This window comes from Netta rufina, assembly GCF_964035555.1.
Source record: "Netta rufina genome assembly, chromosome: 1".
Lineage (NCBI taxonomy): Eukaryota > Metazoa > Chordata > Aves > Anseriformes > Anatidae > Netta > Netta rufina.
Genome location: NC_140123.1, coordinates 164,618,678 through 164,634,951, shown reverse-complemented (window position 1 = coordinate 164,634,951; position 16,274 = coordinate 164,618,678). Strand labels below are relative to the sequence as shown.

At 38.7% G+C, this 16,274-nt stretch overlaps 1 protein-coding gene across 2 annotated transcripts in view; it reads right to left on the bottom strand.

The window, feature by feature from the left end:
* The window catches only part of LIN7A (lin-7 homolog A, crumbs cell polarity complex component), a gene marked incomplete at its 5' end in the record, with an annotated part of 48,861 nt that overhangs the window by 17,474 nt on the left and 15,113 nt on the right, over window positions 1-16,274 (bottom strand). For both annotated transcript variants that reach the window (XM_084281389.1, XM_084281388.1), the window contains one exon: window positions 13,933-14,051. In XM_084281389.1, coding sequence (XP_084137515.1) covers window positions 13,933-14,051 — 119 coding nt within the window. The remainder of the gene's footprint in view (window positions 1-13,932; window positions 14,052-16,274) is intronic.

The window sequence follows — 16,274 nt, the reverse complement described above, 5'->3', positions numbered from 1 at the left end:
AGGGCAGGCACCATGTGGCTTCCCACCATTTTGAACTGGACACATCCTCAGCCACCTCCACACAACACTTGGCAGGCCTTCTTGCCTTCTGTGCCTCCACACACACAGCCCCAGGGAGTCGGGGCTCAGAAACCCTCAGACAGCCCTGGAACCTCACCAGCTTTGTGCTCTGCCTGGCGTGTGGTGCTTACTGCTGCCATCGCCACCACTGGGAGTGAGAGCACTCATAGCACACCTGTAGTGCCACTGACTGACCCCCTTATCCAGGGTGTTCTCAGTGACACCTTAGGCGTGTTTTGTGCACGAAGAATCCATTCTGTTCCCTTGGTATGTACACAGAACAGATAAACTGAAAGTGCTCTTTGTTCTCCAACTAAATGAGGTGGTGTTTGAATTCTCCTGGCATGAGTACAGCTTGTTGTTCAATCCATAGTACCTGACAACTAATACACATGGTTTTATAAAATCTCTTATTTTGGTGCCTACTATTACCTGTACACTTGATGTCTTCCTTATGTCCTGTCACATCTGTAGATTTGCTTATTTGGACAAATATCACTCAGCATGGAAGATGATAAAGGTGCAGAACCTACTCCTTTGGAAAAACTCCTTTAGGATATTTACTATAGAAGACTGAAAACAGTGACCTCTGTTGACCATGAAAGATGGATCATTCGGAAAGACATCATCATGTAATATTAATGAGTTGAAGAAAGAAAAGTAACATATATGTCACTAATTTAGAAAAGAGTTACAGATCTAATTTTGACACTTTTTACAGTGTCTGAAAGTCTACATGAGTGTTTAGCAACATTTGCTGATAATACATAGTCTGACTGTCTAGTGCTTAGAGAGAAGAGTTTCCACAATTTGTTAATAACAGAGATGAAATTACAGGTGAAACGCCAACGTTTCAAGATGAAAAGCTGCAACACTAAGGTAAATAGTGACTTTTCGAATAATTTTCCCTCACAGCACATTGTACTCAGACTGTCAGCTTCTGTATGCTGTATGTTCATTAGGTAAAAGCATGCTGCATATGGGGGTTTGTTTGTACAGCTCTGATTTGTGCGGTGGAGCTAGAAATTCTCATCACTGTTTTCCTTCATGAAGCACTGAGATTACAGCCCTCTCATCAATACTAAAAGCACACATATAGATCTCAGACTTTTTCAGCTGCTGCAGGTCATCTTCTCAGAGACCATAATCTAAAGTTCCTCTCCCCCGGTACTAAAAAAATACAAGAGGACCGAGGGAGGAAAATTAAAACTAGAAAAATTGAAGTTGGAAATGAATTCTCCTTGTGCTGTGGCAGCTTGTGCTGGCACAGAGAAGCGTACTTTTTATTACTTCTCCCAGCAGGCGCTGTAGCGAGTCAGATGCAGCAGGTATTATTGTCATGACGATGGTCCTCATCCCCACGCATTCAGCTGGGAGGCAAAGCAGCTGGTTTAGCGTTACTGAAGCACAAGAACGGGGGCTGCTTTACAGGTACTTTAGGAGCTGGCTTCTTAACAGAAATTACTCCATATGGACTCATAACAAAACAGCGTGTTCTGGGCTGGCCTATTTACAGCGATGCGAAGCTTTAGTAAGAGGTTCAGGGGTAACAGGGCGCTTAGCAGCCTGCTTTATAAAGGTGGCTAGAGGAAGCATTCTGAAAAAACCTGCATGATGCAGCATATTTTCTGCTGGATTCTAGAAGTTACAATTCAATTAAAGAGATTCTATTCCACTAACTTCTGTAAGAGGTATTCAGTGTTTCCTCTCCTTATGCAATATTATATAATTCTGTGTTCAACTGTACCTACAGTGATAATGCTCAACAGATTTTAGGACAACCTGGTCTAAACAGGAAGGTAAAGGCAAGAGGCAGAAATCATTCTGCAGCAATGAACAAATATTCAAACAAACCAAACCAAAACAAAACAAAACAAAACAACCCAAGACAGAGTAAATTGTAATTTAGATCTGTGAAGTAGCAGGCCCAGATAAACTTTGCTGAGATTTGCAAGTGAGGAAATAACCTCTTTGAAAACGCTGGGGCTTTCTCAGCACATAAGGTAACGTAAGTGTAGGAGGTTGAAATCAGCTCTGTTTCTATAATGCCTGAAGTATCATGCTATATAAATAAAGACGCAAAAGCCTTCCTTCAAGAAATCACAACCTAAGTGTGTGCCATATGTAAGCAGGGTAAAGGGTGGAATGAAAAAACCTGCAAAAAAGATTGGTGAGTGATGTTTAGCACATAGATCGACATTGTTTGTATTTAGTTTCTTTAGTTTGTCTGCCATTTTTGTTATTGCTTCAGTGTGGAAGGGAATTTCATATATTTTTTTGGAAGAGGTCTTTCAAGGAAGGGAATACAGGAGCCTGACAGACTGCATAGACGTGAGAAATAGCATGAAAATAACCAGTGCAAGGAAGACCTAATTAGTTTCACTGCATTTATGTAGTCACGTCAATGGAACGGTATACCTGTGCACCCTTGCAGAACTGAAGGTAAGCTATACAAGAGAAATTATTACCTACTTACACCTCAGTATGATGCTTCTGCCATATACCCATATATCACCTGATGGGTGTAGGCCAGTCCTTGGGGCAGAAGGCTAGCTGCTTTTGTGACAGGGAGAAGTTGCAGTGCAAAGCTGCACAGGGGAGCTGCTGACTTCCACTGCAGTGCCTGTGAATGCCTTGCTTCTGACAGAAAACTTCCACCTGCAGTCAAAACCATCCTGTCTTTTTTCCGCTCTACTTGGTTTTAGTTTTTACCTCTTCGGGTTCTATTCTGTGTATATTTTTCCTTCCCCATAACCTCTTCCTCGTATTTTCCATTCTTAACCCAATATATTTGTATGTCTGCGGAGGTGGATGCATTAGTTCTACCTGAACAGACACCTCTAGAGCTGTACATTAGCACTCAATTCAGAGTGTAAGCCTACCACGGAAATGGAAAAAGATGTTTTAAACACTACAAAGACCAGGAGAGACTCTGGTCTCCCTTAAACCTCTTGTTCCATAAACCATGGAACCTCATTTGGTAATTTCTTCAACAATTTATAACTTTTGGTTGAACTACAGAGTCATTAGAAAGGCCTGTGAATTCAAAGCCTCCTGCTTGTTTAGGAAACTGGTCTTCTAGTTGACAGCGTTACCATTAAAATGGCTGATTTCTAAACTAAATTTGTCCAATTTCAAGTTATAATTGTTGGACGTAGTTAGGTCACTTTCATCTCTTTCAATAACCTTTCCTTCTCCACCAGAAGTGTTTGAGGGTATTAGTCTCATCTTGTATCTATATGCTTTATGACAGGCTTGTCAGGACTTCAAATAACATTTTCTTTTACAGAAAAACCACAAACCCATCTAACTATCCATTTAAGTTGATGCCTGAACAGATGAACACATAAAATAATGACAAAAGAGAAAAATCAAACACAGCCAGAAGAGTATGCAAGCAACGTGGAAGTAAGCAGCTTACCAGACTACTCTTCCACTCTGATAATGACTTTTTACCTCTGTAACCTTACCCAAGCTCAATACTAATGTAATGGAGCACTGCCATTCAGCCATAAAACTGTGATAGCTCAGCAAAAATGGAAAATCTCTAACGATGGTGTGTTACTTTATAGTTTTCTATCTGAGTACCATATGGAATTCCTAGTTTTTGCATGTGTTTTGCTTCTTTAAATCACCGCATATGATAAGCATGCTCAGGAAAGCATGACTACGTCTTAGAAGTGTATTTCTACATGAGAGCTGCAGCCTCTTGCTACGATGCTGTACTAAGCACGGTCACACACCACAGTGCAGAACACAGCAGTTCCATCTGAAAGTTTACTGCAGGCTTACTTTCTTTTTCAGCTACCAAGTTGACCCAAACCAAATTTGTTTATATTGGCTTATTTGCTGCTGATAGTTACTTTTATCTTTAGTAGTTAATAAAAAAATGGGGAAGTGAGTATTCTGGGTAATTGAAAAGAATGAGAATTTGACATATTATTGGCAATCTCACAGAACCACTGGCTGTGGATGCCATGTACACATGGGACATCTGGGTAACAATAAACTTAGATTCTTCTTAAGCACAATTATTTGAGCAAATGAATCACAAGGGCCCATTTTGCTATAGGCTTATGCCACATGTTTGAAGAATTAGACACACACATATTTACACTGTACAGTTTACGTCATCTTCATTCTGACAAAAGGTCCTCTTAACGATGGACAAGCAAATGGATGACTGTGAGCACTGTGATGTTGAAAAGGTTGACAAATACCTTTGAGGGGAAGACTTGATATATTACAAGGCTTACTGGAAGTACCAAAAAGTCTATATTATGTAAGTTATCTCCTGCAGCTACCTCATTTGGACAACTTGCAGAAAAAAAACACTTTGTGACAATTTGTCTGTATTTATGAGCTATTTATATCTGATAGAGCACGGTCATTCAAGGTTGTTGGCATTTTGAACATGGTGACATTACAAGCTTTCATTAGCCTATAAGCAGTTAGATGTTTTCATCAGGAAAACTTGGTGTTCATTTTCAAAATTAAGTATCTGTATCATTTTCACAATTGTCATAACAATCCTTCTCCATGAAGTAACACTATGTGCACACGCCACAGGCAGTAGGGAGGATATGCTTTAGAAAGCTCAAAATTGTAAATGAGCTCAGTCTCGTTTAACAAACTGAGGAGATGGGACAGTTTTAATTTCAGAATGTGTGGGAGAAATATTGCAAATGTTGGCTTTTACATTTTCATAGAGGATATTTTATTTAAAATTTTCTTTGTTTGGGGTGCAGGGTTATGGAGAAAACTAGGTCAGTTTTATTAAAGTAAAAAAAAATGAAACAAAACAAAACAAAACAAAAAAACAAACAACAACAAAAAAAAACACCAATCCAGATCTTGATGCATTATTAAGCTGTCCTTAGGCCTAACAGGAAAAAAAAAAAAAAAAAAAGAAAAAAAAAAAACAGGGCTGAAACACTGTAAAAAATAAATGAAGAATAATCACTGTAAGGGTATAGTATTTTAACTTAGAGTAGAACACTGTATGGAGGCTCTATCTGAAATGCCAGAATACTACTTGCTCCAGCTTTTCTCCTTTCTTTTTTTTTTTTGTCTGTGTAGCTCTCTGAAAGATGAACACAGTTTTGGTCCGTGAGTTCTGGCCATATGAGTGCTGTGCCTGTCCAAGGAACAACCCAACAGGGGTTACGGGCTAGGGCCAGAATCCCTTTCCTCCCTTCAGTGCTAGCAGAAGAACACAGCAGATGTACCAGCGGGAAACGCATGCTGTCACATCCTCTGCTCTGGTGTAAGCACTGACACGTAGTGGATCATCCCGCTGACACACTCCCAGTGCTGCTGTTAGGACACACAAGACCTCTCTGTGCCCTCTCGCTTTCCCTCCAACGTTAGTTCTGTCTGAAAATGCCATTCTGACACCGTGAAGTCTATAGGAATTTGCTTGGCATCCTCTTCAGAATAATGAAAAATGGAATTTCATACACAAACAGGAAATTCTAGGAGCAATAAAAATATGCTTGGGTCATATAGTTTATTTTATGTCCTTTACACACTGTTCTGTACTGGCTCGAAGTCTGGGACAGCTATGATCTGACACCTTTGAAGACAATGCTATATGTGTCTTTGAAGCTGTAAGCTTCACAGTCACTGAACTACTGTCATGAAAGTCTTTTTTGCTGCTTCTACTTCTACTGCACTGGGATCAAAGGAAATAACGTGTGTCATTAGATAATTCCCATAAGGCTACTTGGAAGTGATGGGTCATCATTTAAATCTCTATTTTAGACCTTACTGGCAGTTACCTTCGAGCTCAAAAATATGCCAAGCAACAATAAACACTCATTTCCTTCACTTTATCCATAAGTTTGCGTATGTTGTTGGGTATGCAGTATGCAATAGCCATATTCCCAAAATTAAGGGCTTTGGCAAAGCCATGTCAAAATCAGCACCTGGACAAAAGATGACATAATGTGAGCCACTCGTGCGAGTTTATCCCAAATGTTCCTGTTGAGCTGAGAAGGCAAGGAGAATGAAGGAAACTGCTGATGTTTCTTGTTTTAAATACTAACAAAAATGTACCTAAATGGAGTTTTCAAATAGTTTTATAGTATCTTTTCTTTTCTGAAGGCAAATTGAAAAACAGAGATTGAGGAGCACTACTCCAGAGCCTCATCAACAACTTCTGTTAAGTAGAAGCGGGGGAATGCTGAGGCTCCATCAAGGCAGAAATGAGAGCTTATGCAGATGCTACAGAGGCTTCCAACAAACTGTCAGCATAAATATTCCTCGGTAGTTCACCTAGCTGCTGATTTCTCTCAAGAGGTAGAAGCAGGCTTCAGATGAACTGCAGCAGAGGCTATGCTGTTTAGCTCTAAGAGCGTTATGTAATGAAATTCAATACTGCAAAAATAAACTAAAATGACAATGCGAAGAAAACAAAAAAGATGCTGAGATGCATCGCCATCGAGCCATGAGAGTGACCTTCTGCAAGACATATGACCACTGCTCTGTACGGTTCTAAGAACCACTCATCGGCACCACTCATCTAAGAGGTTTAGTAAACATGAACCAGCAACCCAGATAAACTGGACAAGATATGTCATTGCTTTGATTTTATCTATTGCAGGACTCTTGTTGCACTCAAACACTCCTCTTTTGTGAAAAGCACAACTAAGCAAGCAGAGTGCAAATCCAAGTAGATACACAGCCATCAGCTGACTCGGAAAATTGATCTTTAATCAAAGCCAATGGGAGAAAGCACTGATTAAAGATTAGTGGTATGGTATGGACCCAGATTCTGGGGTACTACATCTGTGAAATCAATGTACTTAGCTCTAGGCGGCTAAAAGAAAAAGTGACAACAGCAGCTGTTTTGAATCTCCTGCAGTGAAGTCATGGAACTCATAGGGACTTAGTAATTGCATAGAGACTTAATAATGCCTTCTCTCAGATAATGCTTGGGCTGCCTGGTAAATTCATATAATTGCCATTAATGAAGGCCATCTGCTGAGTGACAAGGTAATTATTCCAAAAGTTCTCATTCATGCCATCCAGGGCTTGCAAGCAACTGAGTAAAGCTTCAATCATTTATGGCAAAGTGGTAATTGCAACTTCATTGTTTTTCAAAATTTGTGTAATTTCTGGTTACATTCATAGTTTAAAAAAAAAGCACATATTTGAACACAGTGGGGTAATTTTATATAAAAATATATTTTCTGTACTTATTGCTAACTTCAGCTTTTCAAACTGCTGAACTTTCTAAATGCCTAAATACAGCATGGCGACATGACAAAAAACAGTCAGGCGTTGAAGTTTTTTTCTGCCCTAATTTATATACTTTACAAATCTCTTCCTCAACTCATCATTATAGATATAACACTTGTAACCAGGAGAGGGAAAGCAAAACTTGGCAAAACATGAAAGTGTTACCATTTTGCCATACCATCACCTTTGAATGAAACTAAGTAATAACCTTTCCAAACAGGGATGGATGTATTTAAATTATTTTTATCATTATTTTATGTGGCTTTTCATTGCTGGGATGCTGGTCATGCAAAAAGGACACAATGGTGCAGCAGAAGATTCTTGCAAATGTTACCCAGCCCCAGAATTCAGGTAAACTGGACTGGTTCAGCTGACATTTGAACCTACCTCAGTATTTTTAAAAAGTAAAACACTAAAACTTGACAATTAGCAACCAGGAATGCTGTTTTTAATGAAAAGCACAAATCTATCAATGTTTAAGCATGTGAAAATCTGAGTGAATTTGGTCTATTTGGACAAATCCGTATTTCCTACTGCATAAATGCTACTGCTAAATTATCAGTGCAGCAATTCTAAGTAAACTATCTGTAATACCAAAACCAGGTATCAGATTAGCCTAAGGAGAACTTTGCTTCCCTGCCAGTCTAATAGGGCATCATGCTAATCTAACTATACTGCTGTTGTGACCTGAGTTACAAATCTGAGCTGACAAATCTCACTTGCTTCACTCCTATGAGTTGTCCTATTGGCCTTTTGCTTACTAATTGCCTTATTAGTAAGTCCAATATAGCACTTTTGCTTAATCCTGACTAATAAATACCACCATTTGCATGGGTAAATGTGACAGTAGGGGACCTTGGACGTCAGGTTTCATACTGGACCTATGTCACAGTTCTGTGCTGTGAATGATAGCATCTCTAGAGGTAAGTCTTTTCAATATATATGTGTAGAAGTTTCACTTTCTATTTAAAAACATATTTTTTAAAGCTGTGCTTGCCCTGTGGAGGTGAGAGACTGCAAGAATTCTGTTCCTCCTCCTGTAACAAATACTCATCTCCCAATAAAAAGAAAGAGTAACAGAGGGCAGGACTTCTACTCCAGGGCTGCCCTCACTGCCAGCCAAAGGTTTGGCCTAAGGAACCTCTATTTTTACTGGGAATGGGATCCATCAGGCAGAAAACAATTGAACTCTGCTTTCAGAGGCTAGGTTTGGGAGGTAGAGGAAATGCATTGTGTTATAAATAGAATAAACCAATCTCGGAATTCTTGAAACACAACAAAACAAAGACTTTCAATGGCACCTGTAGTTCTACATTAAAATTCTAAATGGGTAATTTTAATAAAAGCATGAATGAAAAGTTTTGCCTGAGTCCCGCTGACAGCATTACTGTTACATTTAGTACAGCCCTTTAAAATGGAGTAAACCAGCATGCTGGATTACCTGAAGTGAACAGCCAAGGCTTCTGGGTGTCATAAATAGTAAAGTAATAAACATAGGATGTTTAGGTTGGAAATTAGGAGAAATTTCTTCTCAGAAAGAGTAGTCAGGTGTTGCCACGGGTTGCCCAGGGAGGTGGCGGAGTCACTGTCCCTGGGGCTGTTCAAGGAAAGGTTGGACGTGGTACTTAGGGACATGGTTTAGTGGGTGATACTGGTGGCAGGCGGATGGTTGGACTAGGTGATCTTGAAGATCTTTTCCAACCCTAATGATTCTATGACAGTATTGCTAGACTCAGCTTTCACCAACTAGCACTCTTCTTCTGGTTCTTTAATACTTGAAAAAATGCGTATCAGGGTTAGTTACAAAAAGCACACACAGCTTGAGAAAATGACCAGATAGTAACACATTGTGGGATTCCAGTCATTCAGATTGCTAAAGCATGAAAATGACAATCATTAATTAAAGAAAATCATTAAAAAAAATCATGCCAACTTGGCTTGCAGAACTGTATTACCTAGCATATAGTGAAGCTATGTTTTTAATATCATAAAATGTAATCAAATGTATCTCAGAAGTAATTGTGGGGGGGAATATCCAGATCTCCTCAGAAATGGGTTAGAGTTCTGCCACTGCCATGTTTTTGCCTGGAAGTCACTAGTGGTCTCCAAATTTTTAGGATGCTCCATCCTTAAGATAATTTTATAGTAAGTATAAAAGGTTTAAATTACCAAAGTATAAACCAAACTGTCTTCAAAAACAACATGCTGTTCCACAGACTGTTTTCATACAAAACACACAACAGTATTTTGTCTTGACTGTTCCTCCTTTTAAGAAACGATTGTCATTGACCTAATCTTGCAGAAGTGCTGATGTGCAATGACCTGATATTTTGGTGGGAGTCATAAGATAACAGAGTAAAATAACGGCAACTGTTGTGCTTCTGGCTACCACACAGCATTTTATAAAGACCTTCTGAACAGATTATATTAGGTATTGATAAATATTTCACTATTGGGATATATCAGTCAGATTTATTTTAAATAATATCCACAGAGAAATACATTTGATTTAATCTTGAAATGAAAATGGAGAAGAGAAGGATGGGTAGCAGGAAAGCCGGATACTCCTGAACGTTACACTACTATTGAACATACAGAAAAAGAAACTTCAGAAACAACCTGAAAGAAAACTTCAGCTCATAAGGAGACGCATGGGCTTATCAACCTGTATCATTACTCTTCTGGCATTTCAGTACTGATTACCAAGTGTTAACAGTAAATAAAATTCTCATAATCTCTTAAGGCATGCCATATTTTCTGTTGATGATTTAGTGTGTTTTGCTCCGTTGTTCAGTCTAACTTCTGTGCCTACAGCTCTCTTCATGGTTTATTGCCATACCAGAAGTTCATCATATTTTACAGTTCGCCTAACATCCTTTTCACTGACTTACAACAATTAAAGACACTTTATCTATTCAGGTTGCCTAGTTTTTGTTTGTTTGTTTGTTTTGTTGTGTTTTTTTTTGGTTGGTTGTTTTTTTCTGTTGTTGTTTTGTTGTTGTTGTTCTACATGAATATACCTTCTTAGTATTTCGGTTATGTATTCACTCTTTGTGCCTTGCAGTTCATCTCTTTCAGTAATCCCCCAGGAATCAGAAGAATACAACACAGCAACGACTTTGAATAAATAGCAAAAACACATAGAAGAAAGGACTTAATAGTATAGTGGACGAGATTCATGCATCTTTTGCTGGGTGACAAGGCTATAGAAGCTTAATTAATTTTCATAAAGCTGGAGAGCTTTTGAAACAAATAATTTTAAAATGCAATTACTTTAAAAAAAAATCAATTTGCCTGTGACCAAATTTGGGTTACCTTGTCTTCTGGACTATGTGGTACAGCTAGGGGTCTTCAGACAAAAAAGGAAATACTAAGGCCATTACACACTTCAGTTATTTCCATTATTTTCAGAGCTAATACGAATTCCTTCCTAGTGCCAGACAGAATATTTCAGCTGCTGGTACTTATATTTAGCTAATTGAGAACCATTAATCACCATTTCCTGACATAGTATCCTAGAAAAATGCCAAAGTACTTCTATTTAAATTTCATTCACTCAGACGCTTTAAAAATATTTTATTTCTGTGGAATATCAGTTTGGGGATTTGAATTTGTGGGTTGATTTACCAAATAAGTTCCCATAAATACAATTCATTAGAGCTATTTAATAGATTCCCACATATTAGACTGGAATGTATATCATTAATAAAGTATCTCATACTTTTAAAGGCTAATTGATCATAAAGGTGACCTACTGCTTCTGTAGTTAAATAATTCCTAGTTACAGAGGGACGAGTCACAGCCAATCAATATTGCGTGGATTATAATTTATCTTCAATCATTTCATCTGCACTCAGCACAATATTAAGTCTCTCTGGGACACCCTTTAACAGTCAAACTCACTGGATAGTTAAGTTTCCATAATTTCTTAGACTGGAAAAGAAAATGTTTATTTTCCTAAGCTCCCTCATTATGGAATTTATAGGACTATAGGCATCTGCGTTAACCTGCTTTATTAGATTTTCTGATGAAAGAAAGTTAGGCTCAGACCTTGCATTATATAATGTACACACCACAATGCAAATCTGAATCTCTGCATATATTTAATAAGCAGCCTCTTCCAGAATTTGCATACTAATACACAGCCTGCCACTGCTCCTCATTCCATTTCAATTACTCCTACCTACTGCTGACACCCTGCCTACTGCACTGCTTTCACCAGGAAGGCTTCCGTGCTCCTCACAACTTTTCACATTACTTCCTGTCATACTTTCTCTTGTATGCTCAACAACTCTTCTCCCTTTATTTTTGTAGGTGGGTAAGAGAGGGAATAAAAAGCTAGTCTCCACACTCTCACAGCTTGCACTCAGGCTAAGAGAAGATAAACAATGGGAAGGAGCATTTGCAGGGGAATTTCTGTCCATCCTCAGCTATCTCAGGCTCAAATATGCTTGGGGAAGACTTCTCAATAAAATAGCTACCAGTCTCTCATGAACTCCAGTGCACACAAAGGACATGCAAGAAGGACATCCCTGATTAATTGCAAGGCAAAGGACAAATATTCTGCAAGCCCTTGCTGCAGAGCTTGGAGATGTCTAACAATTCAACAAGGCCAAAACACTCCATGCTTTTAAACTATTATTTTTTAAATGGAAGAAATTATTTTGCTGGAATTTTCCAACATCTTTTCATCTGGCGAAAAAAAAGAGCTACAGTATAAACTTTTGCCAAAGGTAAGTAACTGAAAAGAAGAGTCACATTTTGTACAACCATAAGTATTGCCAATACATATATGTTAATTCCTCTGCCCTCCTTGGATAAAAGGTTTTGCTACTGGACATTTTATATTGAATTTTTTCCTCTAAGAAAATATTTTTATATGTCATTCTGACCGGCTTTAATATTTTTTTCTTGTAGAATTTTGTTCTCCAATAGTGATATATTAGATAGATAGTCTATATGTATGTAATATATGCTAAATATTTAAAAAGAAATAAACTATTTTGTTTATGAAGTTGGTAACAATGACCTAACTGCTCATTCATCATACTCAACTCTTGTATAACACCTAGCTGCAGGCTTATCAAATCAGCCATTACCTGGCCAGTAAGACTCTAATAGCAATCAGATTGCCTGCCATTTGCAGATTGTCTTTACAGGACACTCTATAAAGACCTTTCATGCCATTGAGATGGTTTTGTCAAAATTCACTTTCAGTTTGCTGAACTGACAGTGCATTTGTCTAAGCCACTTTCCGACCTCCTAGGCTCTGTATCCATTCCAAAAAGCTTCTTGTCTGTTTCTGTTACAAATATTTTCCAGAGATGAATGTAAATTTGGTAAGATTTAACTGATGATGAGAGATTGAAAATTCCTGTAACAATTGTAGTGCCAAACTCTGCTATATGAAGAAAACTAACTTTTCAATGCTCTGTGGTCAATTAAGGAAGCATTTAGTTAGTTAAATGAAAGGACTAGTCAGAGTATCAGCTTTTCAGGGTACATAGTGACATTATTTATTGTCTTTGAACACTATTCGCATTAAAAAGCCTTGAAAACAGCCATTCATTTTAGTGGAAACCTCTCTCTGTTTCTCACATTGAAGAATATATTCCATAAAACAAAGAGCGTGATTGCGTTCTGCTTATTAAACTGATGTCTGTTCTTCTCTTTCTTCCTTCCAGCCACCCAGCAGTCCACTCAATCAATGTGCTGCTGTTGCCTAGTTATCAGGAATTCAATCCTGCTGCCACTGAGGTAACATTAGATTTCCCATTGATTCAGTGTGGGAGGACTGGTTCCAGGCAGTAGATAGACAAACTGAAACACAATTTCTTACAGATTTTCTGGAAGAAAAAAAAAAATATTGCCTTCATCAGGGCATTTAGAGCTGCTTCGGACAGGCAGACTAAAAACATCCAGTTTAGTAGGTAAGAAATGTGACACGAAATTTAGTTTTTTTTGTCTAAGAAACTTCTTTTAGAAGTATTTATAATGTAACTGCTTTAAAGATACTACTAGTATGTGTGTAGGAAGGGAGGTGCTTCTTCTTTATCTTGCCTTGAAGAAATCATCATTTATCTACTGCTAGGCAGAGCTTAGGAAGGACCCTGACCATGCCTTGCAGTGTAATGATCACAGTTCTTAGCAATCTAACAAATATTTCTGACATGTGGAGCAAAATCCACTGGGACCTGACCACTGACTTCAAATGCAAGATTCCTGTTAGCTCCAGTTAGCTTCCATGCTCTGATTATATCTCACACCTGAGTTCAAAGAAAAGGCATTTAAGCTTGCACTGACCCAACTTGGCTTGTCCCCATGTGCTGTACAGGTTAGTGTAGACACTGAAACAGCATCAGCAGAATACTAAAGTACTAGTTAATCACCCTTTCTCCTCAGCAAGGCTAATTGCCTCAGGCTTGATGCTGACGCAACTGGCAACTGTTCCGTGTCTGCTCTTCAGTAACTTCAGCTTCCTGCACAGTACAGGCAGCTACAGACACATCTCAGATCCATTGTCTTATATATAAGGTACTCCTGCTTCCCCAGCACTGAAAGGCAAGTGGACTTTTATTTTTATGATAGGAATGTTACTCTGAGAAATAACTAAAAATCTCACTTCCATACCTCTCTGATAGCTGTACAAAACTCACTCTGCAGCACCTTCTTTAGAGACTGTAGCTTGTGTACCGGTACTTCTCCAGATTCTTGCAGTTTCTCCAGTAGCTCAATTGCTCTTGCAACATCTGAGTGGAAAAAGAAAAGGAGTACAAGTCAGTATAAACAGAGGTTGTAAATGGAACAGCAACTAGTAAGTGACTAAACCAGGGCACAGTGATGGTGAATTTAAATCCACTTTAGCAATAACTATTGTACTAATCTCGCGTTATACCAGCCTCAGATAGGTACCAGCACCAAGATCCAAATCCCAAAGTACGGACAAACAGTGCATTTACTTGTACAACAAACACGCACACACAATGCTACATCCTCAATTGCAAAACTTTTCTGGAACAAAGCTAACAGTTCAAAGCAGCTAATCCACATCAGCAGACCTTAAATATTTCTTACTTTTCTGCATACAAGAAAGCAGCACTGAAACACTGGGGTCTAATTTCACGAAGTCTGAAAGAATGAGGCTGAAAGTACACTAACAACAATGTGCAAGAAAAGTATTTTATCTTCCCTTCTCTTAAATCTAAACATAAATTATGGATAAAGAAAATCTTCTAGAGACAAGTAAGAGTCTGCTAGTGAAGAATGAGAAGCCTGCTAATGAAGAGTAAATGAGAGTATATGGGTAAGGCTCTTATCTAAGTCTCCAAAGACCTATGCTAAGTTTGCTGATTTGCCATGTAAAAATCCATATTACCAACAGAAGTGCAGGAATACTGCTTTTGGTGGCCTAAATCCTTCTTAAACCTGTGTGTATCATCAAGGGCAAAATCTAGGTGTTTCTGAAGAGCAGTCCAGAGGGCTTAAGTGAGTAGCCATTCAGAGTGGTGAGCAGGACTCTGGTCCAGCTGAACCAGCCCATAACCTCACTCACAACATTTTTCATCTTTAACACAAGTTCCTAATTCACACACTAATTACTAAGATACTTTAAAAAAATCAAAATAAAACCACACACACAAAAAAAAAAAAAAAAAAAAAAAAAACTGCCCATGAGATGCCCAACAATCCTTTATGGCTGGGGACACAGGAGCAGAAGAAATACTAGCCTGTCTGACAGAGGCTAGCCTTATAAAGAAAGAGACATTGACTCATTTGGAGGAGTGAGCTGAGCAATACACATCCCAGTCAGCCTTCAAAATGGTAGAGCTTAATAGACGGTTTTCTCCTCCTGTGCCATTTAATGCTGCCTTGAGGCTCATCCTGTACCTTTGCAGATATAGCTGAACCTGGCGATGCTGTTGCCTTGACTGTGTGGTCACTCTCACATCTTCTGGTGTATTTTGCATAGCTACCAGAGCCACTATTGGTGAACTGCACTACTCTACTAAAAATAGGTCTGTATCCTAGCAATTAAATGAATTTATAGTACTAAATGATAAATGAATAATTGAAGTATTTTAATTCTGTGCGTTAACTGCGCTATAAAGAAATAAGCTCCCTCCCCCTTGCCACACCACTCCAAAACATCTACAATGACTAGATGCATCCTTGTATAATTCTCCCAGCTGATGACAAGGATTTTACTGTTTGTGACTGGGAGATTATGCTAATTGAGAGAGTTCTTACAATCCTTGGCTTGTAGCTGAGCTATACTGACCAGATGTCTTAGACATAAAAGACGTGAGAAATTTTCTGGAAATAGAAAAGAGATAACAGTAGATGAGCTGTAATGGGAATAAAACTATAATAACGTATTTGCTTTTGTAACACAATAATTATTATCCATCTGCATCGGTGTTAGGAAAAGAGAAGATGATGCCTCAAAGAATTTACAAGTAAGGTGATTTACACAGGAGGTAAGCAACCGGTTAGTGTGGTAGGTTATGCCACAGCACCAACACCCAAATAATTCCCAAGCTCTTTTACAGACCCAAATATGAGAGGAAACATGGCAGAAAGCATGCAGTGTTTATTTAAGAAGGAAGTTTCCCCTTACCAGGCTTCAGTTTACATTGCAGAGCAGTCTTTCATGCACACTCTACCGAGTGTACATGAAATTTCAGATGAAACTAAACCTAAACCCATGCTCAAAGACTGCACCCATGCATTTACTCCAAGCTGTGCTTCAACTGCTAGTGGGTATCCAGTCCACGTCACTAGGCCACGGCCAGTCTGAAATAACCTCTCCATACAACACACACGATGTGGGCATGAGGTCCTCAGCACCACCTGCCCTACTTCGCTGATCTGCCCATTGTTCCACTGCACACTATCTGCTAGTAGCCAATGTCATCCATAAGGGGTCATCTGAGACCCCCGAGACCTTGGTGTGATGGGAAATAGGTTGTATT